Below are 25,899 nucleotides of genomic sequence, written 5' to 3'. Positions count from 1 at the left end.
TGTTATTTGCCTTTCGATTTCATCTCTATGCGCGGGTGGGTGTCTATATTGTCTAGTATTTACTGGGATGTCATCTTTCGTGGGTATTATGTGATCAGCCACTGTGGTTGCCTGCAAATTTTCTCCCGGAATGTTGAAGAGGTCTGCGTATTTTTCAACAATTGAAACTATTTCTTCGCGCTCTTCTTCATTCAGATGTTCTAAACGCAAGAGACTAATAACTTTATCAACGCGATTTCCCCTGGCCATGGTGCTATTGCTTTGTTGAACCGTTTCATCTTGCGATAAGTAAGTGCTATCTTCTTCGCTTGTTCCAAATGGGTACAAGGAGATTGTTGGCACCTTTACTTTGACATCTTCACTAAGAGTATTTATTGCATACAAATAAGCTATCCCATTTCTATTACTCACTAATGCTTCTCCGGCAAATATACCGTTTCCCATATCTAGACGAGGCACGTATCCCTCTTTGAGATTACTATCTATCCGAACGAACATTGCTGTTTTAGTACGAGCTTTTAAAACAAAATATTCTCCTTCTGTCAATGAAATTTCTAAATTATTTAACTTTGTAAACGTAACCGTATTTTCTACTAGGTTTATTATTCCGCCGTATTCGCGTAAGAATTCCATTCCTAATATACCTGAATAATCTAGGGGAAGTCGTCGGGTATTACGTGAAAGTCTGTTTCTGTATTAAAAATTTGTATTTTTATTTTACCTAGAGTAATTGCTTCTGATACTCCGTTTAAATTATAGCAATATGATTCATCAATTAAATCTTTATGTTTGACTTCCCCGTATTTTATTAGGTTTAAATTACATCCCGTGTCTAATAGAATTTTCCCGTAATTAGAAATTATATTTTTAGATTTTATCATTATTGAGGTAGGCTTATAATCTGGTGACATTGCGCCTACGAAGTATGTTTTTGTGGGTATTCTGGTATTTAATTTTGGGTCTGGCTCTGTTGCGTTGAGGTGTTTCCCCTTGAAGAGCCTGGAAGGGGAAACATTTGTCCGTTTCCCTGAACTGTTTGTGCGACATTTAAACCTGCTTGTCTACCATAGTCGTAAATTTTCTTTCTACAAATTTTTTCTATGTGTCCTATCTTTCTGCAGTACGCACATTGTATTTGGGGTCCGTTATTATTATTATTCGTATTACCATTGACCGGATTATTATTATTCCTAGTGTAAATATTGTTTGTACTATTGGTGTAATTGTTATTATAACGATTGTGGTTTTTATTGTTATTATTATTATTATTGTAATTGTTACTTGTCATATTACGATTATTTCTGTTATTGCTATCATAGTTTCTGTAATTTTTAAACTTTAAAAATCTGCAATCCTCTGTATTATGATTGTTTCTTTTGCAATTTGAACAATATTTGTTTGTATTAATAATGTTATCTTTAAGTTTAATTTTGTCGTCGTTTTTGTGTGTCACGTCTGTATTAGGAGTACTTTGAATAGCATGACAATTTGTGTCATTAAAGGTTTGAAACATAGAGTTAATATTGCTCATCGATTGTAATTTTCTTTCTGCTTCACGAGCAGCGGTAGCGGCTGACTGAAGGTCGTTATATTCTACCTGTCCTAAATATAATGCTATTTGCGGGAATAGTCCTGATAAAAATGTTTGAATTGCTGTCTCTGTCGCTATTATCGTTTTCTCATTCGAGTTTTTACATTTTGAATTTTCAATTTCTAGGATTGTTTTTCTTAAATGTTCATCTATTCTACTATGAAAATCTATAACTCTCTCGTCTTTTCTTTGTTTAAATTGTGTTAGTTCGTTTAGTAAAACTGAGATGGGTTTACTCTGTCCGTAATTTAGTGTTAATGTTGAAATTAAGTCGTCTATTGTTTTTATATTAGCGTTTAATAGTCTAACTATCGGTCCGTTTTTACATTTTGATATTAATAATCGTACTAGTACTTTTTCTTCTACGTCTGTTATAAAGTTCTTTGCTTCTTTACATATTTCTGTAAATGATTGTACTGGGATTGTGTGTCCGTCAAATTCAGGAATAGTTTTTATGAAAAGATCGAATTTATTATAATTTATACCGTTATTATTATTACTATTATGTGTTGATGTACTTTGTCGTGAATTTAATTCAGCTTTAAACTGATTAAGTCTGTCTAATATTACATTTTCGCAACGTTTTTCGAAGTCGCTTTTCATTCTCTCTCTTTCATCTAACAATTCTTCTATAGCTTTTTCTAAAGCTGCTATTTTTCCTTTACTTTCTAATATAGTGGTTTCCATTTCGTTATCGTTATCTAAAGTCATTTTGATTTATTTAAAACAAGTCAAAAGGAAAAGAAAAAAATTTATACTGCGTGGGCAGACAAGGGGAAAAATTGTAATTTTTGACGAGAAACAAATAAATTCGAATTAATAAATGACTTACTACTTCGTTGTATATTCTTATGTTGTTAATTATATTTAACTGCTTGGGTTGTCCTTTTTCGGATTCGTGAGCTGCCTCTCAGGTGATGTTGGATTTGGGCTGCTTGGCTCTTATCGTTGTTGTCCTAGGTCGTCACTGCTTGGCTGTAGTTGCTTCTGCTTGAAGTTTTTAAGTAGATTCTTGGTGATGATTCACTTGTTTTACAATTTAATGGTTTTTATTTTTCTTTTTTTTGCTTATTGTTTGTTGAATAGTCTTTATTTTATTCGTTGTTATTATTAATTTTATTTAATTTTTAATTTGTTTTGATATACTTTATTTATAATTAAGCAAAAGAAAATTATAGATTATATAAATTTTTCAAAAACTTCTCACTGATTTTTGATTTTTAACTTTTCACTAACTGTATCACTTTATATATTTATTCTCGTTGATTTTTTTTTTTTGAAGATTTGTATTTTTTTTTTTGATTGTTCCCAGAAAAAAAAATTTTCGATTTTTGAGTTGATGGTGAATTAATACTCTCGGAGATGAAGATCGATGTTGAATTTTATACGCAAAAAAAATTTTGCGCCAGTCCTCTTCGGAGTGTGTTCGAATCCGTCGCTGCCACCAATTTATTATATTAATTTAGTTGTTACGTCCTCGTAACGGCGCGGTTTGAGAAGAACCGGCACTAAATAATATAAAGGAGTCTGGAGAATTAGGATGAGACGACCTCCAGTGTCGTCAGTAGGTGGACTCGAGTTTCCTCCGAAATAAACTGATTTAATTTGAAATTAATAGTCTCCGATTTATTTAATTAGTAATGCGATACAATTTAATTATCAGGAGGGAAAACCGTCGTACAGTGTAATGTTTATCGGTTTCTAGAGCAGTACTTAGTAGCTTAATGATATTATGAAAAAGGCCTCGAGTTCCCGATGCAACTCGCTTTTATAGACTCCCCAAGGGACGCGCCCTTGTAGGAGTAGGGTTGCTTATCAGGTTCTCGAAAATATAGAATGTTCTAGACTTTGGAGTTCACGCTTCCTGCGTCATCAGGGTGAGCTGGCTCATCGGCTGATGCCACTCCAGAGTCTAGTCCACGTAATTGTTTGTTGTTGACTTAGGACATTCTTTTCGTGAAACTTTCTGATGTTGCCGCGTACTGTACTCTAGTTTCCCTTTACATTTTATTATACATTTGTGTTATCATTAAACGTTCCTTGTTGGAATGTTAATGGTAACTTAAAAACAACTTATTTGTTCTACTGCTTGTTGAATCATTCTAGTTTTTCCATTAACATTCTTCGAAAGAAAATGTTAATGTGAACTTAAAAATAATCTGTTTATTCAGGTGTTGGCTGAGTTTTACTTATCATTTTCTTAGTATTTAATGTTTAACGTTTGGAATTCTTTACTTATTATTTAACATTATATTTATGAAAAAATGAATATTTATGAAATTATTGTACAATTGTTAGAGTTTAAATTAGCGCGCGTATTCGCTATCAGAGACATCTGCGAATGCAGGTGGGGACGTAACACCTGGGTTAATAATGCATGAGAATTAATAGATTTTTTATCCAGGCATTAATGCTCAAGTCTATACATTATATAAATCATAAATATCATTGATCCTACCCAATTCATGACATTTAAAATTAGCGCTTTGTTAGTAGGTTGTGTCACCTTGATGCGACTAGAGACATCACAGTGTATTTACATTAAACCTAGCGCTGACAATTTTAGTATTTAAACTTTTTTTTTTTTTTTAATCAATCTAAGCTAGTTATTGTTTGTCCGATCAAAAAAAATGGTTTAAGCCCAATTTTTGAAAATTATTTTTAAAAAAACCAAAAACGAACAAACATCAATTTTTCTCAGACATTCATGCACAAACGACGAACAATCGAATTAGTGCAAAAAAAGTGCCTAAAATTGACTTTCCCCCGCCAACTTAAGAGAGCTGTACGTACTATACATACTGTACATACATACAACGTGTAATTGAATCAATGGCCGTGTTTATTTCTCATGGTACGTCAGCTTAGCCGAATGAAAAACGTCGAAAAATTCTAATCTGCCCATGTAAATCAAGTTCACCTGAGCCACGTTGTCATATTTAAAGTAGTTAGATATACGTATACATAGATATATTCCATATGTATATACATACAAACATCAAAGTTTTTAAATTTACTTGACATTCATCAAAAAATTTACCATAGCTTAAAAAATAAAATCTCGAAAAACTTTTTTAATATGAATCTAAAAAACGTAAAACTGCAAAATATATTTATTTTTATTAACGTATTTATTATATTTAACATTGATTTTATTCAATGTCAAACTCGAATTAAGCCGGTAAGTAAATTAAAGCAAATTTGCACCCTTCTTTGTTTTATTAAAATAGCACATCACATTGGAAAGGTAGAAACTGAAGGAGTACGCGAAAAAATACTTTTTTTCCGTAATTTTTTCAGTTTTTGAGCTCATATTCATTTTTATTTATTATGATCATAAATGAATTGCTTAAAATTAGAACTTTTAATTGTTCCATATGATTTTCAGAGTCAAAATTCTTTATCCGAGCGAGTACAACAATTAACAGAAATGGCTATGAAAAAGCCTGTTTTTAAGTTCAATGGAGCTAAATTCAAAGAGTTTGTAAAAACACCACCGAGGAACTATTCTATTATAGTTATGTTTACAGCTATGGCGCCGCAGCGTAAATGTCAAATATGCCAGTAAGAAACAAAAATTATAAAAATTAATTTGACATATATTGAATAGTTTCAAGAATTTTTTTAACAAATAATTGATGACAAAAAAAATTAGGAAATCAAATTAACCTGTAGAAATGTTAATAAGTAAATAATGCAATTTTTTTTTTAATAACTTTTCAAAACAAATTTGTTTGTTAAAAAAAAATTAAAAAATGGTCAGACTGCTAACTTTAATGTCATACAAAAATTAATTTTTTCTGTTATATTAAATATTACTTATTTTTTATTGTTATCACTCTCTGCCTGACTGGAAAAGTCAAGTATGGAAATTACATGTATAAAATCTATATGATTATACGTGTATTTGTCCATATTTTTATATTTACTTTCATAGTTCATAAAACTTTAAAAAATGGTAAAAACAAAAAATTTCAGCATTTTTATTTCATTAAATCATTATTTTTTCAGACATGCTCATGAGGAGTTTGTTACAGTGGCTAATTCATTCCGATACTCTCAATTTTATTCAAATAAATTATTTTTTGCGACTGTAGATTTTGATGAAGGGTCAGATGTTTTCCAAATGGTAGTATCGATGATTTATCTACGATTTATCTATGACACACTATCGTAATAATTAATTCTTATATAGATGCGATTAAATACTGCACCTGTATTTATACATTTTCCTGCAAAAGGGAAACCTAAATCAGCCGATACAATGGATATACAAAGAGTCGGATTTAGTGCAGAAGCAATAGCAAAATGGATTTCAGAACGTACCGATATTCAGGCATGTTTTATTATATAAACATCATTTGAATTACATTATAAGCTTATTTCTTAGATACTGAAATTTGAAAAACAAAAAAAAACCTCTAATTAAATATGCTTTTTTTTTTAGATTCGAGTGTTCAGGCCTCCTAATTATTCTGGTACAGTAGCAGTTATAATGTTATTACTTTCAATTGGAGGATTCTTATATTTAAGGCGTAACAATTTAGACTTCATTTACAATAAAACCATTTGGAGTTTAGGAGCTATGGTAAGCTAAATACAAATTTTTCAATCAAACAATAATAGTTAATCAGTAAAAATCATGTAAACAATGTATTTCAAAAGTGAAACTTTAATCACTGTTACAATTGATTCAAGTATTCAGTATTTCATTCACTTTTAATTATGAAAAAAAACTTATAAACAGCCGTTTAATGCATGAATTAAGGATGATTTGAAACTTTTTAATCTTCACGTATTTCGAAGAAGCCATGACGATTTCAAAAGATTGATTTTTTTTTCTTAATTAATTCTTCGGGGATTGTTTACTTGTTGTTCTTACTAAAAATCAATAAAAGAAAAACTTCACTTTTTATTTATTTCCAAAAAGTTAGATGTTATTGTTCAAAAGAAAATAATCCATACTTTCCTTTCTTAATTAATTGAAAATGATTGTTACTATCGTAAAAAATATGCAAACAATTTTTTTTTTTTTTTTCATTTTTTTGGAAAAACCATTTATTGAACAATTTTTTTCTAAACACGTGCCTCGTGCAACTATATTAAAAAAACTGTTTTGCGACATGATTTACATTACTTAAATTATATATTTTTTTTCAGTTTTTTACACTAACGATGATCTCCGGACAAATGTGGAATCATATTAGAGGACCTCCTTTTATTCACAAGGCACCAAATGGAAATGCTGTATATATACACGGGTCATCTCAAGGTCAATTTGTTTTGGAAAGTTATATTGTGATGATTCTTAGTATCCTTCAAGTTAAACTATCTACGACAATTGATGTTAATGCTTTTATTTATTATTTAGTAGTTTTTCGAGAGATATCTTAAAATTATCGAAATTTTTGACTAATTTAAAAACCCTGGTTAAAAATACTGATTGAAAAGAATTGAGAAACGGTCACTCCATGCAAACTGTATATCTATATATACAAGAAAAAGAATTGAAATTATTCAAAAGAATTCGAATTTCATCATTTTTAATTATTTTCAATCAATATTTTTAAACAAAGAAAAAATCTCTTAATCTGTTTCATAAAATTTTTTATTTTATTTTAAAAAAATTGATAATTGTTAAAAATTTAGAAAGTTATTGCTTCTGAACCGTTGCCATATGTTGCTAAATTAAGTTTTTTAAAAATGTTAGCTTTCTATGTTATGAAATAATACTTTTATTATTGTCAAAGTGATGTCGCCAAAAACTTGAGAAGCTATTGTTTTCAGTCTCATTTTAAAAAATTCGGTTATTTTTTCAAAATCAAAATTTTAACGTTGTAGAGAACTATTTTGATAATTTTTGAAAAAGATTTGTTCGCTATTTTTTTAACATTTTCAAAAGACTTTTCAACTACTCAATCGATCAATCATAATTCAAATACAGTGAAAGCTCTTATAAGTTACCGTAGTTCTGTCTCAATTTTTCATAAAACGCTAACAAGAGCAAGAAAAACAACCTGGGTAACTTTTAAGAGCTTTCACTGTATCTCGAAATTATAAAAAAATTCTGTTAACTTCTGTGTGAGTTACAGTAAACAAGACTGTATTCTTACATTTTAGCTTTCTTAAAATACTTACCGCCACTAACAATCATTTTTCAATTAACAAAATTCTTTAAAACGATTAATTTCCTTAACAAACATACTTAGATGGAGCTGTAATTTTGGGTATGATTTTAATGACAGAAGCTGCTTGTCGGAAAGGTGACATAAAAAAGCGACGAATTTTTGCCGTAATTGGTTTAGGACTAGTAGCAGTATTTTTCAGTCTTCTACTCTCTATTTTCAGAAATAAAGCACAAGCATATCCATATAGGTGAGTATTTAATTTGTTAAAATCTTTATTATATTATATTTCTTTTTTCTAATAATATTTTTTTACAGTCTCCTTTTCAAGTAAATAGTGGATTTTTGATTTAATGACAATAATTTTTATTTGAATATGTACTGTCATGTTTGTTCTAAAATTTTGGAATTAGTAACTCATTAACATCAAAGTACTCGATATAAATCATAGCTTTTATAAAAATTCATAGTAAATTATAATATTTTTTCATTTTTTTGGCTTTATAAAGTCTAAGAATTTATTATTGTGAATTGTTTAATAAAAATTCTAAAATATCTATTGAAAGTCATTCATTGTTAATTCAATCCTTAACCGTTTCTCCGAGTTGTATCGTAAAAAGCTTTTAATTGTTAGTATTACTCTATCATATACAAATATAAAAAAATGTTCAATGTACAGATAATCAAATCAAATAAATCTATGTAATTATTTAATTAGAAACATTATTGATTTGATGATACTGAATGAAAGTATTACTAACCTTATTCAATACTAACCATACATGCGATGCACCCATTGAAATATTGTTTATGTCCAATGTATTATTTTATCGAAGTTTTTATTATTTGTGCATGTATTGATCAATTTAATCGAATTTTCATATCTACTTATCATAGACCGATTATAACAGGTGACAGAAATCAGAAAACATTGTTCAATTGTATTAAATTTATAATCTCTACAACATGGAAATCTGAAGGAATTCGCTTTCCGATTGACAAACTTGACAACGACGAAAGAGATAAAAATTTTCGAGTTTTACCTCCTTTTGAAATTTAATTTATGACTGTATTATGTACATGTAAGATAAAAGTGAACTATGTCCGCAAGAAAAGCTCATCATCGTTACTAAACACCTAATTTTTTAATGACCTCTGATAATTTTATAAACGAATCAAGGTGAGAATCTTAGGAGTTAACTTTAGAGCCCCCTTCCCGAAAAAAATTCTACCGACAGTTACAAAAAATATGAAAGAATATTTACAATTACAGAACTGATAATATGATCACCAATACGACAGAGATTGAATGACACCTGAACGATGTAAAATGTAAACCTATTGAAAATTGAATATATCATTGATTAAATATATTACAAAAAAAAAAAAAAAAAATATTAACCATATCAGAATCATAATATAAAAATTTTTATTTTTTAATTACACAGTAATGAATATTCCATTTTTTAAAGTAGAAAAGGAACCAATACTTTCCGGCAATTAGGATAATTTTTGAAAGTTTTCTTGTACCACAGATGACTTGAAAGAGCAGTTTCAATCTGTAAGAGGAAAACAAATTTTTATTTTTTTTTTACAATATTACAAAACTTAATATTTTCAGAGTCAACATTTTTTGGCTTTTAATCTTACTAGTATATTAGTAGTTATTGAAAATTTACACTAAAAATTTTCGTGACAATTTGTAAGGTTAAAAATTTGTACAGGGTTAATGATTTTATAAAGTTGAAAAATTATTCTATATTTTTTGATTCATTTTGAAAACGTGACACTAAAAATTCCATGCAAAGTTATACTCATTCACTGGTGAACACAAAACTATTCTTTTCCAGCCACACATGATGACTAAATATAACTTATTTGCATGAACCCTGTGCTTAACTTTATCGGGAAAACGTCGCTGATGTATGATCATGGATAATTTTTTTACAAAAATATATGGTCATGCATGATCAGGTTTGGTAAAGCATAGATTAACCTGAGCATACAAAGCCACACGCAGTCAAAAAAATTCACATTGAAATGAACAACTGCTCAAACAATTTCGGAAACAGTGACCAGATTAGGAGAAGCATTATTTGATTTACCTGATTAGCGAGAACCCAAATAAATATATAGAAGAATGATGAACTCTGCCGAAGAATTATATTTAATGAGGAATACATAATGATTTCTGTGAGCTGAAGAGGAGCTGTTACGTATTCAAAAAGCCTACCACTTGGAATTTTATACGATTTTGTAACAACCTCTCCTTTTTTATTTTTGCGTAAGCTCGCTAGAATAAAATTAGTTCTCAATTGTTCATAAGATGCCAAAAGAAAACAGATTGAAAAAATAATATGGATACTATTCAATTCATTCCAATGAAATGTATATTCAGAACCTAAACAGAAAGCATATGTATTAGCATATTTTAAAATATAAAAATAATTGTGTTCATTTAGATAAAATTTTGTATCAAAGGTGCATGAAAAATAATTTTTGGATGCTACTTAACTGAAAATCGTTTAAAATACAAAATCAGGATAAAAAAAATTTTAAATCTTTAATTTCAAAGGGTGAAAACAAACTCCAACATCTACATCATCTACTTTCTTATTTTATTCTCTCTAGTGGAATATTTATTTATCACTCTCTTTTGATTAAAAAAGTTATACGTAGGTTGTCACAATACAAACTTTACACTCTATCGTCCTTAAAATTTTACTCTTGACTCCTCAAGCTTAGAAAATTTTTATCGATAACTAAATTACAATTTACCTTTTATAAATCCATACGATTCCCCAATTATGCATGTTATTGTTCCAAAATAGTGAATAAATCCAACAATGTAAAGACTTACGCTCATTTTTGCTTCGCTATAAACGCTGATATAGCAAGCTTCATACAATCTTTTACAACATTGAACTGTTATCAAAGTAATTGCAATCAACGTATCCAATGGTGTAACTATTAATAATAAGAAAGTTAGATAATATTTTTAATAAAATAATAGTACACGTTTTTGAGATCACATTTAATTTCTTATTCTCAGAGTAAAAAGTTACTCGAAGAATCAATCTTTTTGTATTTCTATAGATTAAATTATTCAAATGCTTTAAATAATCATTTTTTTAAATTCTGAATAAGGATTTGAAAATAATTGTTGTAGTTTATCTTTAGATAATAATAAAAGTCTGTCATAAGATATTCTAATTTTAATCTACGTAAATGAAAATTCAGAACTATCGATATCAGTTAATTCATTCAAAATTCTTGAAAAAATATTTTTATATAATAGTTCCTGAATTTTTTTTACCGAATCACTTATCTACATTCAGCTGGATCTTTGTACTTGAAAAACTGCATCAAATGATGACCATCTCATAAAAATCAATGAATTTACTCGAGAGATACCGCAATTCAACAAATTAGTTTTTTAAATAACTTTGTAATTTTTTGAAAATCATCAGATTTATGAACTCAAAGGGCCTAAAAAATAACGATATGTTCAAGGAGCGACAGGTGGGATCAACCATCTTCTAGACTTTTTTAAATTCAGTTGAAAAACAATTTTTAAACAAATTTAGCTTGATTGATCCATCTCTCCACGAAAGATGTAAATTAAAATTGTAGAATCATGAGAATTTTAATATACCTAGTGGTTTTCTAGTGCTGCTAAGTAGTAGATCCAAAACTTCATGTACTGCTTCCGGTAGATTTCCGGAAAAAAAATACATGTATATGCATAAAACTAATGTAGTAATTGATAGTGGAACCGCAAATACATAAAAATGTAAAAAAAATCTGAAAATAATAATGGTGCATTATATAATGTACCTAATTCATGAAGACAGAGTGATATAACATATAAGGCTTAGTTTGAATCTGAAAATCTTGCTTGTAGCAATTTATAGCAAAGTAAAAGAAACTTCGAAAATTAAAAAAATAAATGATTTGATGACTTAAACGATCAACTTTTCATGCTTATTTGTATTAAAAAAATTACCTTTTAGGAACTTCTAATTTTTCCGCAATGTTATGATGGGTTTTCTCAGCATATTTTCCGTGACGGATAGACTTCTTTATAAATATGGGTAAATAGTTCTCATAACAATGAAGTAAAAAACTACTTATTCCAATAAGAACAGCAAAACACAGAAATACTAGTTTAATTAGATTCCAATCCATCTGCATACAAAACGAACAAAAGGAAATTATTCAAAACTATATAATAGGTATTGATGAAGAAATAATTGTAGTATTTTAATTTTATATATATTGATTGACATTTTTGTGCTTCTTTTGGAAAACGTCGAACTTTGATCGTAGTAGGATTCAACCGATATTTTCTGATTTCAATTCACTTAAGGTAAATTTACTGTGCTTAGTTGAATAAAAAACGATCAGTTTTTTTCAAATTTTACAATTAGTAATTTTTATCTAAATTCAATCAAAATATTGAGGAAACAAAAAAATTTTTCACAGGAACGTAAAATTTTGTAATACTTCATCAAAAGATCTTGAAATTTCTATGATGATCGAAGGATAAAACTAAACAAAAATTTATCAATAACTCAGTTTCTCCATTTTTATATCTATAAATCAGGTGACCGTGGAACTGAAAAATTGCTACAAAAATAATTTTTCATTCCAAATTTAAGAAAAAAATTTTTTTTTGTCTCGGAAATTCTCTAAAATGTGGCGAAACTTTAATAGGCAAAAAATTTTTGAAAGCTCCAAATTTTGGAGAAATAAATATGTTTAAAAAAATTAAAATTTCCATTCTTCATTACGAAATGGTTAAAAACATCTTACATTACAAATTTCTTATGATTTATTCATAAATATGATAATTTGAATCAATTTCTGGAGATTGATTATGAATGCAATTAAAGAATTATTTGCTTTTGTTAATTTTGTTATATTTTTGAATTTGAAAACTTTTTAAGTAACATAATTACAAAAAATTATTAATACTTAGCACTTTATGTTTTTTCCCGCATTTTGCAACAGCCAACTCCGAAGCCTGTGCATTACTTGATCAGTTAGGCATATTTACATATATACAGACAAAAATCAAAACAAAATCCATAACCTGAAAAACCTCATGTTTATAACACCCCAAATTTATACACTACATTTATAATAACAATTCATAATATTTGTTCTACATTTTAGGCAGGTAAAAGTTTCATCTCCATGAATGTTAGTTCTTTTAATGTCGTTACTCCAATTTCATATGAAAAATTAAGTTATTTTAAAGATGCTAGACAGTTTTACTACGCTAGCAGATTTTGTTATGAGTGTAACTGAAAAGATTAGAAATTCCCAAAAATCTCAATTAACATAAATACTCCTCTTAATAAATACATAGACGATTACAAGAACATTGGAAAACCGTTGGAACCCAAAAAATGGAACGAAGGAAAAACATTTAAAATGACCTAGATTAATTAGCATACTTTTTGCAATGAAAATGAAGTTAGCCGACATTTCAAAATTTTTTGAAATTTTCATTGAAAAATTTTGAATTAAACAATTTAAAAAAAAATATTTTACATGTCAAAAACTTGAAAAACTATAAGTGCAATTTTTTAGAAATATCTTTTTAATTGTAATTTAACTAATAAAAAAAAAATCAAAAATTTTTAGGCGTCTGCTAACTTTGGTGTCATTTTTTACAGAGTAAGACGCAATAATAATTTTATTATATTGCATTTATGCCTTAATAATAATATATACTTACCTTTCTAAGTTTCAACACAAATAAGGTTTTTCTTTTTTACGACAAACTTTTATCCTGTAACTTGTCATTATACTACATAAATTATTTAATAGTTAACCTCATCTATCACCAAATAAAAATTGCGCATCATAAACTTCACGATAAAGCCAGTAAAAATAAATATATTTCAATAAGTGTCTGATAAAATTTACATCAGTGATAAAAAGCAGAATAAATTGAAATTTATTTGGCTGACGTTTAAAGTCTAAATGTATCGTTGTAAGATCGATTTTAAATAATCGATTAAAGAAATTTTCAATCGATAATTACCATTTTTTGTGGAATTTCTCGATTAATCGAAAAGAAAAGTTAATCGATCTACGATTTGCTCAAAGCCACAAAGGGATCGATTATTTGTTAGGAGAAAATGATTTTACCTACATTAAAATTTTGAACTTTTGAAAAACATTCATTTTAAAAAACTGCCTAATATTATTACTTCATGTAATAAATTAGTAAAATATACATATGCTTAAAAATGAGCCGTAGTGGATTTATTTTCAAAAATTTTCTTCTTCTAAATAATGATTTTGAAAAAAAATTTTTTTTAATTAAACTATTAGAACCTTCCGGAATATTTAGCCTATAGGTACTTTTTCGAAAACTTTATTTTATTTTATTTCACTATTGATTTGAGTCGTAGTGAGGAAAAAATTAAATTAATAAAAATCCTTTTACTCCGGCCTACCTTTAGAAATATCAGTGCATACGCTCTGAACTAGTGTTTAAATTAATTATCTTCTCGCTCTAGGATCTATAATATACCTATTATTTTAATTACAACTATGTGGACTTAAATATTTAAAAGTTTTCTTAATTTATCTACTTTAGATTTTTACTAAGAATAAAGTAACGGGTAACATCGATCCGAACAAAAACAGTTTCACTGTAAAAAAATTGCGCCAAGTCCACGTTCATAAAACTCATCTCAATAACGTTTGCACTTTACAAAAAAAATAAGACTAGATATAATAATTGTCATTCTCTACAAAAAAAAGTGAAATACAAAAAATACCAAGAAACTGTCATAATGTTAAAAAAATTGAAAGAAAATTTGTTGAAAATTTAAAAATTAAAAAAATTTTTATCGTACTTGGCGCGCGCGTCATTGAGTACCCCAAATTTTTTTCGGAAGAATTTCAACCCGAGAAAAAACGATTTTGCTCGAATTTATGTAATTATGTATAGTTATACATATTCGAGCTGATCAGCTCTAATTACATAATATGATTTCATACATTCTTATACTTATAAATTTACATTAGTCAAGCATACTCAACTCATTAAAAACAAATTGAAAGCATTTAATTTCACATAAATTTTTTAATTTTTTGTAATTGAGATGGTTATAAATTTGAATTTAACACATCAACGCTGAATAATTTGAAAAGAATAATAATAACAATAATGGTGATAAATGTTATTATCACAATTATTTTTATTTTCAATTTTTTTTCATCACTATGATTATTTTCAGTATTATCTCTAATTAATGTCATAGTTGATATTATCTTCATTATAATAATTATTATTTTTTTGTTGTTTATTGCTATCGTCATATTTATGTCAGTAAATACAGTGAATGCTGTTAAAAGTTACCATTAGTTTTGTCTCAATTTCTCATAAAACGGTAACAAGAACGAGAAAGACAACCTGGATAACGTTAAACCGCTTCCACTGTAATATAAGTCATCAAACTCATCATTACTATCAGTACTATGTAAAGAAATTGTCGTTTCAAACCTCCCGCAATTAGCCCGTGATGCCACCTACAGGCAAAACTCATCAAAATAAATATCTTAGTATCATTGAAAATATTTTGGTATATTTTGTCATTTAAAAAGTTTATTGTTCAAATGTAATACTGTTCTACTCGAATTGAAAAGTCAATAAATAACAAAATAAGTACAGCAACGACACTTTATTCTATTAACATCTGTGAGAGTCAGCTCTCTTAAGTTGGCGGGGAAAGTCAATTTTTGCACTTTTTTTGCACTAATTCGATTGTTCGTCGATTGTGCATGAATGTCCGAGAAAAATTGATGTTTGTTCGTTTTTGGTTTTTTTAAATAATTTTCAAAAATTGGGCTAACCTAGCGCTGACAATTTTAGTATTTAAACTTTTTTTTTTTTTTTTTTAATCAATCTAAGCTAGTTATTGTTTGTCCGATCAAAAAAAATGTTTGTTCGATCTTACTTTTCTCAAAAAATAATTTTTTATTATCATTACACCCACTGCACTTATGTAGGTTCAAATAAACACTACTGCGCATGCGCAAACTACCGTGCAGCGCGAGCTATTTAAATATTAATATTATTAATTATATTAAAAACCAAGATAATAATACTAGTAATAACAATAATAATTATTATAATTTTAATAATATTCACGATAACGAGTGCTTTCCCTTACCACTTGTATCAATTTATTTATTGTTTAAAAAACAAACATTATGGCGATCCTTCAAATCACTTTTTTCGCGTCGACATGCGGGTTTGCTTTTAACCACTCCAAATACTCATCCTGATGAGTATCGTTTGCTTGGGCACGTTAGAGGTTTCCTTTATTTATACTTGATTATTTTTATAATAATGTTAACAATTTTTTGTAGTGTTATAATTTTTAATTAATTAAATTGGTGTTCATTCGGTGGTAAGTATATTACTTGTTATCGTGGACTATTTTAATTTGGAGCATGTTAATAATTTTAGCAGGATGAATGTACTTTTAATGACTTATTTATATTTTCTCCGATTGATTTAGCTGGAGCATTATCAACGGGAAATTTATCAGACCACCCAATGAAATTTCAACTAAATAAAAGTGATTTTAGTAATTATCTCTTAACAATCTTTATCTACATCATCAACATTATCATTTACTTATCAGTGAATTTTAGACGTTGCAGACAGTGGTAAAAGTTTGTACATCGAGCAACTTGTGTCGTTGACTTGTCCTTACTGTACCAGGATGGATTTTATTGAAGCAATCTCACAAGAATACGTAGCATGTGATCATTCAGACACAACACTTGAAGTGGTTTGTACCTTTCATCTTTAGTTATTCAAATTCTAAAATTAATTTCTAATTGAGTTGAATTTCAGATGTGTCTAGTGTGTGCTTTACATTTCGGAAGCGGTGAATCAAACCGCAATGATTTTGCCAATCACTTGATTTTAGAGCATCGAAGCGGACCTAGATATTTAATTTCCTATCTCGACAATCCGAAGTTTTCTCGGCATGGTCCGCGACGATTATTACACTCTTCGTGTGATATTGGTGGTCATTGGACTAGACGCTACAACAAATACAAGATAATTGATTATGATTAATCATTTTGCTCCCTTACTGTTGCCTACAACTTCTTTTTAATTTGGCAAAATTTTAATTTTTTTAAATTGAGTAAAAATTAAAATTAATAATAGTTGAATTGTTATCACAACGATCTGGAGTACAAATCTTGGAGTACATCGATTTATTCATAAATTTCAGCTGCTACGGGATATTAGTTGAAAAAGTTACTGAGAAGATAACTGCAAGCGATCGGCTCCTAAGCAACAGAACTTTGGAAAAAGAAGCCTCGGAAGTAGCGCAGCAGGAACCACTTGTGAAAAAACCGAGACAGCATTTGAGGATGGTTGCTAATAATTCTAGCAACAACATTACAAGTTATATTTACGCGTCCACGCTGGTAACAAAAAATTTTATTAATACGTAATAACGGTTTCGGTTTCAATTAATATTTTTATTTTTATCGAAACATTTATAATTAACGCAGAAAATTTTCAGATTGTAATTTGGATTCAACAGAGACAAATTCGTTATGATCAACTACACTCTTTGTATTTTTTACTACATCAAAGATGTTGTCGAAACACAGGTAAACAATTATTATTAAATTTTGTATTCTATTCTGTTCAAACAGGCTATATTGATATTTAATTTATGAAAAAATAAATTTTTAATTTTTTAAAATTGTTCGGTTCATAAAGAAAAAAAATATTTTTTTGTACTTCAGTTAAAAATAATTCCTTCTCCTAGAAGTTTGTAAAGACAAAAAATGTTTTATTATATTTGATTAAAAAAATATAAATTAAAATTTTAATTATAACGATAAATTTTATTTTGATTATAAATTTTTAAAAGTGCTAATTTAACCGAATAGTAAATAATCTGACTGAACGTCAGTTGGTAATGTAGATTAATCTTTAATTTTTTTTATTATATCATAATAGATTAAATAATTAATAAATAATAAAAATAACAAATATTTAAAAATATCAAAGATATTGATTACTCGAAAAATTACTTAATGCCGATATTTTCGTTCATAAAAGGTAATTTAGTGTCAACTAATTGACTCAACAACTTATTATTATCATGATTTTTTTTATTATGATAGAAACAAAACACCATCATTACTTTAGAAGTATCTGTGTTTCTCGGAGATTATTTCTAATTGTTTTGATTCTTATGTGGAATAGTAGTTATCAATTCTTTATTTTTATTATTATGTATAAATATTATTCAAAAATAATTATTTTAATTTGATATTGTTTTTGTTTTAGGCATTTCAAAGATTAAAGATGCCTCGAAAATGTGCTGTGCCGATTGAGGTTGCTGTTAAAGTTATAAAACGGTATATTAGTTATTTTATTACGGATTCTTTACCTGACTGGTGCTCCGAGGTATGGAAAAAAATTTCAGAAGAAAAAGAACTGAAGGAATATGGGTGGTCCATTCACTCGGTTAGGACAAATATCAGGGAGGATAGAAGAAACATTCTTACTCTTGCACGAGAAGAGTGCGGTTATTTTATTGAAAAAGAAAAGAAATTAACTGATAGCTATGATGAATGTAGTGATGATAGTCTGTATAATGATGACAATGAAAATGATAAGAATTATGTTAACAAGCTTTACAAGAACGAGAACTCTGATATGGAAGTCTTTGATGTGATAATTGACAAAAGTTTGTGGAAAAAAGTTTCTGTCCACGTCGAAGATGAAAAGAAAAAATATGTAGATGTAAAATTACGGCCTAAAGTGTGGACACACCTGCTAGCGAGCGAGTTATGGAGGCAATTTAAACTTAAATGTGCTTTTGTTTTTAAGAAAGGTGAAATACACGAAAATGGTGCATATTATGCTACCATGCATGGTATTTGTAAGAGTAAACAATGTGCTAATAAGATATTTGGTTACATCGATGAAAATCCTGAAGATGCAGGTCAAGTGACGGTACATTTTCAATGCCGTGACACTCGATTAACTCAGCACGAAGATGTTACGCGACCACTCCAAGGAGAATTTAGAAATAAATTCAGAAAAAACGTCAAGCAAATGGGTGTAAAAGGCATTCGAATCAAAGAAGCCGATAAACTTTTACAGCCTGGTGACACTCAATGTCCATTATTATTTACATCGAATGTTTTGTATCAGTTGAAAAAAGAGTCTACTGATAAAGAATTTAATGTAAAACCTGAGGACCGGAGAGACTTGATAAAAGCTATCAATCATCTCTCCGATGATCCTATCTATCGAGAATGCGTAATAAGTTTAAGCGACAGTCCTTTTATAGCCTGTTACTTGACTCCTTCCCAACTACACAGCTACAAAGAGTACAAACGCATTAAAAAGAAAGATTGCTCGATATGTATTGATGCTACTGGTGGTGTGGTAAGAAAATTTATGGACGGTAAACACACAAAAACTGGTTACATATTTTTATACCAAATGGTGATAAATTTTAATAATACCACACTGCCTGTTTATCAAATGTTATCTGACGCTCATGATTCTGGTTCGATTGGATGGTGGCTATCTCGATGGTTACGTTTAGAACCGGTAAATAAATCTGGTAAGAAACTTTCCGGAGGTTTACTGCCAAAAGAAGTGGTATGTGATGGAGCTCGTGCTCTCCTGAATGCAACTTGTATGGAATTTTATAAATTTTCTTTGTCACTATATTTAAAAATATGTTTTGAAAATGCAAAACTAAGTACAACAGATACAGCTAAAAATACCAAGTTACAAGTCATAAACACATACATACGGCTAGATACTGCTCATTTCATACATTCAGTAAGTACGTGGAAATTGTGGTCCTTTGCCCAACATAAAAGCATAAAATTGTTTTTTTTATATTGTGTTGGCTTACTCATTGATGCTAAAGATCTCAAAACTCTTGAGCATATTACAATTCTTATCTTTATTGTATGTAATGTTGAATATGAAGATTCAATAGTTAACTATAAATATCAAAATGAATATTTAACTCCTTTAAAAGCAAGGCAAATCCTTGAGAACTTAATAGCTACAAAAAATATCGACGCTTTTATTCAGGGTATGGAAGAAAAGGTTGACAAGATAAACAGTAGCTTGGATCCGGAAAGAAATGAATTATTGCAAGATAAACAAGTTGTGGATGAAGATTTAGATGAAATAGAAAAATGGTTAAAAGAACTGGAGCTGCCTTCCTTAACAATAATTAAAATTGGATCTAAATTAAATTGTTTCTATTTACCAACATTTAGCATATCGCTAAAGGAAAAACTGAAACAGTTTCCTTTGTGGTCCAAAGTTTGTATTAAATACAGTGATCTTAGAGCAACGTCATCTTACGTCGAGGAGAGCTTCAAAGACTTGAAAGCTATTTTGGGAAAACAAATCAGTCTTCCATCTAGAGTAGATATTTTCCTGAAAGCACACTTACGTATGCTATTAGGAGGGGTTAAATTATTTCAATGTAAGTTATCAAAGTTTATGGATGACCTTATTAACATGTCTGTAGATGAACCTGAAATAAATCAAGAAGACAACAATGGTAATGACAAGCCTTTGGAAGAATCTTATGAAAATTGGAGAGGTTTCGGGAACGATCCTAAGCATCAAAAATTTCATTGGATTGAATCTGAGGAATTTGATGATGATAAAAACATTGCTGCTAATCTTCTAAATGACTCAGACTGTGTTAATGACTCTATTTCTCAAGTTACTGAGAGTGATATGTCAAACTTTATGGACAACAAGAAAATTGATTTGGAGAACGGAAGTTGTGAAGAAATAAGCATCACTACAATCAGCTTAGAGAATTCCATTCAGAAAGATCATTGTTACGCTGTCATTAACTCTTCCTTGGTTGAATATCATGAGAAAAAAGTTGAGACTGCGCTTGCTGGTATAACCAGAAGAATCAAGAAAGAAGGAAAATATTTTAAACCTTGCCCTGATATAAATTTGATTAATAATGAAGTGGTCAATAAATTAACTCAAGCTGATAAGACAAAAAAAGAAAAGAAGACTGTGCCAAAAAAAAACAATAAAGTATTATCGAGGAATCTTCTGCAGAATGGTAATGCAACTGGACCGATAAAAGTTAAAGATGATAACTGGTTTGCTTATAATACATGTCCTTTTGATAGTATTTCTCAATTGTTATACAGTGGGGCCTTAGATGATCAGATATTTTTTAATTTTCTGTCTAGTTCAAATAATCAAACATTCTTATTTGTCGTTAATTTTTTGACTAAAGGAATAACCCTGAAAACTTACAACGAAATATATCAAGGTAGATTTCAAATATTATATCCTGTTTACAAATATCGTGAATTAACGCAAAATATTTGCGAGAACAAAGAAGAAGATAATAACCACCAAACCCTGTCACGTGTCATCGACTGTCAAGATAATGTGAATAATTTATGGAGCAGACTTTTTTTTGATCAGCCAAGTATGTTTGAGAATTATCTCTGCCTGAGTTCTACCTGTGATCCTCGTCGCAGAAATATACCCGTAGTAAATGTTGATTATGAAATTTTGTACGATGAAGGATACCGATCCCTTGAAAAATCTATAATCTTTGAGGGTGTTTCCAATGATTTATTCTGCAAAAAATGCCAAGCTGAAACTTTAATTTGTACTCGAACATTAAATACGTACATATATATCGAATTGGATGTACCAACGACCTCTAATAAAAAACTAAAGGAGGGCAAATTACGTGATTTCCCACGACATATTACATTAACGGAAAAAAATTTACTCGGAGAAATAAACCAACGGCGCTATCGGTATGTACACTCTTATTATTTTATCCGCGTGATTATTCAAATTGTCATTAATGTTTTTATTTGATTTCAGTTTATGTGGAGTGATAGGATATGCAGACAATCATTATATAGCCTATTGTCAAAGCTTAACCGACACGTGGCAGTTTTTTAATGACATGTTATCATCACCACATACAATTGCATCTTCTACTCCTGTTAACCCACACGGAGTACTCTATATCCTTTGTCAACCATCTTAGAAGATCTTAAAGGATAATCTTATAAGTTCAAAATGTTTTGTAGTATCAAATAATTGTTGTTTTCAATTAACTATTTATTAAATTTTATTATATGGATTAATATCGTAGACGATACCGCTAGTTAAAATTGAAGTTTTTTTATTACAGTAAATAGATCTATTTCTCTTTAGATGGTTAGTGACTATCATTTTTATCATTAATCATTTAATTTTAATATTGAGCGTGATTCATTTTAAAAATTTTATCTGTTAACTAGCAATAAATATTCATTTATTGATTAAAAAATTTGATATTTAGAAAAAAGTTGTTAAGATATTATATTAGCATATACTGAAATATTAATAATAGAAGTATTCAGCAGTAGGGGTATATGATCTCATTTTCTTATAAAAGATAATAGCAATGTAAATGTTTAATTTATTCACTGGTTTATTTGTTGAAGTTTTAATTATATTTTTAAGGTTTTTTTGTTAACTTCCAACTGTTAAACTAAGATTCTACTTGTAAAATAGTAAATTATAATTCTTGAAAGAGGTTTGAAAATTTTTAAATTTAGAAATATTTTTAAAGATTTCTTGTAGGTATATTGAGTAAAATCTCAGGATTTTCTTAACAGCAAGAGAAGTTTTAGTTGAATTTATTTTAAAAATTGACACTTTTAATATTAATTTTAATAATATACCTTTAAGGAAAATTAATCAAAACTTTAAAATCGAATTACTAAAAAGTAATAAAGACTAATTTCGGTTAGTGATTATTGTACGTTAGAACACACAAATTATTCGCATGTAGAATTTATGAAATAAAGTTTTATGTTTATGATATTGAATTCTTATTGTAATGATTACATAATACTTTTTAACGCTCAGACTTTTAAAAAATTAATTGTGAAGTCTTCATGTCACTATTTTTACTATAAATAATATTTCAGATTTTACTGTTGTTGAAATCTCTAAATTCTTCAACCTGTTTTGTTTGTGGTTAATATAGTTAGACAATATTTTTAGACAAAATTATTTTTCCTGATCCTTGGGTACTTAGTTTTATTATAACTGTCAGAAGTATCCGAAGTCTTCTGAAAATAATATAAGTAAAAATATACTGTGTCATGCTTTTCACAAAAGGCATATAACTAAATATTAATACACACATCGAGTAATTATGATTATTTTTAAACAAAAATTTTTGTATAAACGTTTATTATGATTCAACATAGGATAGCGATACAAAGCAACCGTAAAATTATTTTATACTTCAATTTTCAAAAATTCAATTTTCTCATATTATGCAAACTTTTCATAGAAATGTGTAAAACAATTATTATGTGTTTACTGTTTTCACTCAAATAAATCATTAACAACTCCTGAAGGGTAACAAGGTATGAGAACACACCCGCTGCTTCGAAGAGTCATCGCTACCGCCATACACAACTCCCCGAGCATCGTGTCGAAATTTGCTGTTGGGGTTTGAGTCAGTCCTGTGAGAATTAAAACGTCTGAATGCTTGAGAGTCGTTTGTTCCATCGGTTTTGGATGAGTTATCAAAGTTGATGATCCGCTAACATAAGCAACTTTCTCGTGCTCGCAAGAAATCAACCAATTACTGCTTCCTAAACAGTAACCGGAACTTATTGATGTAACTGTCAGAGCTCTATAAATGTCCTGAAGAAAATAATAATTAATACCTGGGAAATTTAAATTAAATCACTTACTAATATACTTACTAATATTTGATTGTATCCTACAAGCTGAATATTAGACAACGCGGAATTTACAGCGTTCATAGTGTACAATTGCCTCCAAGATTTGGTTTCACAGCATCTGCTAAAGGAGACGGTAAAATATGGAGCATTTCCTTCCAGTATTTAGCTAAAGTTGTTCTGGGAGTCTGCTCGATATACTGAACTAATTCCTCCATGAAGAATCTTCCAATCTGCAGTGTAGGTTCTGTTGCATAGACAATTCCTTTGAACCCTGTAGCCTCGGTTATAAACGGCAAGGCCATCATACAGGTGTAATTAGACACTAATATTACGTCAGTCTCAGAAAAGTCTACGATTTTCTCCAGAGGAGGTGAAAATTCAGGGATTGAGTCTACGAATATTCGACCACAGCATTCTTTTAATTCCTCTTCGATCTTCCATTCTTGGTTATGATACTGCTGATAGAGATTCTGGTTATGACAATGATTGTGATGGTTGTCTCGTGGAAGCCAGTTCCGGCAGGGCGTTGAATTTGTCGCTTGGGACCATGGGAATCGGCATGAAATTTAATATTGACTGCATGTTCAGGCTGCAATCCAACATTATTATTATGCCTCTGAATGTTAACACCAAACATGGTTTTGTTGGTTCACTTGATAGACAGTACTGAAATTTTTTAATTTGTTTACTAAGAAATTTAATACTGCAAGTGTATAATTTATTTATTGAAAATAAATAATTACTAATAAATAATAATTGTAAAATTAATAAATAAATTTTTGACTTACCAATTTCATTTTTTATTATTATATTTAATTCATTTTCAGCATAACAGTAAAATATTTTGAGGTTAAATCCAAGCCAACTTATTTGTAATAAATTCTTTATAATAAATCTAAAAAAAATATAATTATTTATAAATACAATCAATCTTTTTTTTTTATATTAATTACAATTAGTCAATAATAAATTTTTTTTATTAATATTCAAGTAATTTATTGAATAAAATTACACTAACTTTAACCTAAGTACCAAGTTAGTGTACGTAAACAAACCGATTGGACGTCACGTGTAATTATTCGCACAAATCTTATATTAATTTTATATAAAATAACTAAAATAATAATGTACCAAGTGATAGTGCTGTTTGATGGGTACTCAAAACAATTAGAAGATGGAAAATCAAAAGCTAATTGCTCGTGGACGTTGATCAAAGGCCCAGAGATAAATATTATTGTTGACATTATGACTGCTTGGGACCGTGATAGAATTCTGGCAGGTAAAAGTTTAATTTTTATTTATATAATTCTAGGTATTAAATTGAAATGAACTATTTTTAGCGTTGAGAAGTCACAATGTTAAGCCTGAAAAAATAAATTATGTTGTGTGTACTCATAGTCATGCTGATCATATTGGTAATAATAATTTATTCACAAATGCAAAACAACATATTGTAGGTACTTGTAACCACAGAAAAAATATATTTGAGGAATTACAATAGAGTACTAAAGGTAAAAAATTTATATTAAATTGTGTTGTGTAATTTATTAATAAGAAGAAAGTAACAAATTTATAATTTATAATTTACAAATTAAAATAAATTTTTGATTTAGATGAATATCAATTGAGTGAAAAGATAAAAATAATAGCAACGCCTGGACACACTTCTGAAGATATATCGGTCTTGATAAAAAATTGCAGAATAAACGGAGATTTATGTTGTGTAGCAATTGTCGGTGATTTATTTGAGAAAGAAGAAGATATCAGTGATCCTTTGATATGGAAATCGGTGGGTAGCAAAGATCTCGAAGAAACTCAGGCTAAAAATCGTCTGATGATTATCCACAGATTATATTGTACCTGGACATGGACCTATGTTTAAAATAACGGAAGACATGAGAAAAAAATTAGAATCACAGTAATTAGAATATAACTTATGACCTTTGCAACACAATTTATTTATAATCAAACAAATTGAATATAATTATTGATAAATATAAAAGAATTTAGGTGACGTAGCATTTACCTGCAATGCTTTTTCTTTTTATCAATGATAATATAATACTGATCGTGATTACTTCTTATAATTATATCGTATTCCCAGGATATAATAAAAATAATTATTATAAATGTACATCAAGGTTTATAGTGTAGGATAATTATGTTGAATATTGAAACAGAATATTTTATTTATTTAAACAGACGTCTAGTGCAGAAGTCTAATTAGATGTTGGTGTACGGCAGTGTATGATGAATAGGGACTGCGTCAATTGACTGGAAATGAAAAAAAAACACAAAAAAACAAACAAATAAATGAAATGAATTACTGTCTTAGGTAACTTATTGAAAAATAATTAGTAATTTCTTTTAATAATTAAATAAATA

General features: G+C 28.6%; 4 protein-coding genes across 7 annotated transcripts; 2 read left to right on the top strand and 2 right to left on the bottom strand.

The window, feature by feature from the left end:
- The first annotated feature begins 4,434 nt into the window (after positions 1-4,434).
- Positions 4,435-8,275, top strand: Ostgamma (oligosaccharide transferase gamma subunit). Its single transcript, XM_074245818.1, has 8 exons — positions 4,435-4,772; positions 4,980-5,155; positions 5,603-5,720; positions 5,787-5,927; positions 6,039-6,179; positions 6,752-6,902; positions 7,801-7,966; positions 8,035-8,275. Exons 1-8 carry the CDS (start codon positions 4,671-4,673, stop codon positions 8,048-8,050), a joined length of 1,011 nt encoding a protein of 336 aa, XP_074101919.1. The 5' UTR covers positions 4,435-4,670; the 3' UTR covers positions 8,051-8,275.
- Positions 8,276-9,124: 849 nt separating this feature from the next.
- On the bottom strand, positions 9,125-13,681 carry LOC141529318 (polyprenal reductase). Of its 2 annotated transcripts, XM_074245820.1 has the most exons (7): positions 13,463-13,681; positions 12,694-12,811; positions 11,723-11,904; positions 11,372-11,520; positions 10,495-10,683; positions 9,822-10,117; positions 9,125-9,275 (listed from the first exon to the last, which is right to left on the bottom strand). In XM_074245820.1, the coding sequence occupies exons 3-7, from the start codon at positions 11,902-11,904 to the stop codon at positions 9,183-9,185; spliced, it is 909 nt and encodes a 302-aa protein (XP_074101921.1). In that variant the 5' UTR covers positions 12,694-12,811; positions 13,463-13,681; the 3' UTR covers positions 9,125-9,182. The 2 variants fall into 2 exon arrangements, with proteins under 2 accessions (XP_074101921.1, XP_074101920.1); XM_074245819.1 differs by lacking the exon at positions 12,694-12,811 and having other exon boundaries at positions 13,463-13,679.
- A 9,389-nt stretch (positions 13,682-23,070) lies between these two features.
- LOC141529577 (integrator complex subunit 9-like) lies at positions 23,071-24,779 on the bottom strand. 3 transcript variants are annotated; one of them, XM_074246186.1, is made up of 4 exons: positions 24,646-24,779; positions 24,303-24,409; positions 23,536-24,180; positions 23,071-23,473 (listed from the first exon to the last, which is right to left on the bottom strand). In XM_074246186.1, the coding sequence occupies exons 3-4, from the start codon at positions 23,593-23,595 to the stop codon at positions 23,150-23,152; spliced, it is 384 nt and encodes a 127-aa protein (XP_074102287.1). In that variant the 5' UTR covers positions 23,596-24,180; positions 24,303-24,409; positions 24,646-24,779; the 3' UTR covers positions 23,071-23,149. The 3 variants fall into 3 exon arrangements, with proteins under 3 accessions (XP_074102287.1, XP_074102289.1, XP_074102288.1); XM_074246188.1 differs by having other exon boundaries at positions 23,536-24,103; XM_074246187.1 differs by lacking the exon at positions 24,303-24,409 and having other exon boundaries at positions 24,646-24,721.
- Positions 24,540-25,788, top strand: LOC141529575 (metallo-beta-lactamase domain-containing protein 1-like). The gene is given in 4 exon segments (XM_074246185.1): positions 24,540-24,793; positions 24,855-25,025; positions 25,128-25,356; positions 25,358-25,788. Coding segments are annotated over 4 exon segments (633 nt in total). The 5' UTR covers positions 24,540-24,639; the 3' UTR covers positions 25,437-25,788.
- The last annotated feature ends 111 nt before the right edge of the window (positions 25,789-25,899 follow it).

This window comes from Cotesia typhae, unplaced genomic scaffold (genome assembly GCF_013202065.1).
Source record: "Cotesia typhae breed Kobodo isofemale line unplaced genomic scaffold, CoteBio_Ctyphae contig_48, whole genome shotgun sequence".
Classification (NCBI taxonomy): Eukaryota; Metazoa; Arthropoda; class Insecta; order Hymenoptera; family Braconidae; genus Cotesia; species Cotesia typhae.
This window is presented reverse-complemented; position numbering and strand designations above follow the sequence as displayed.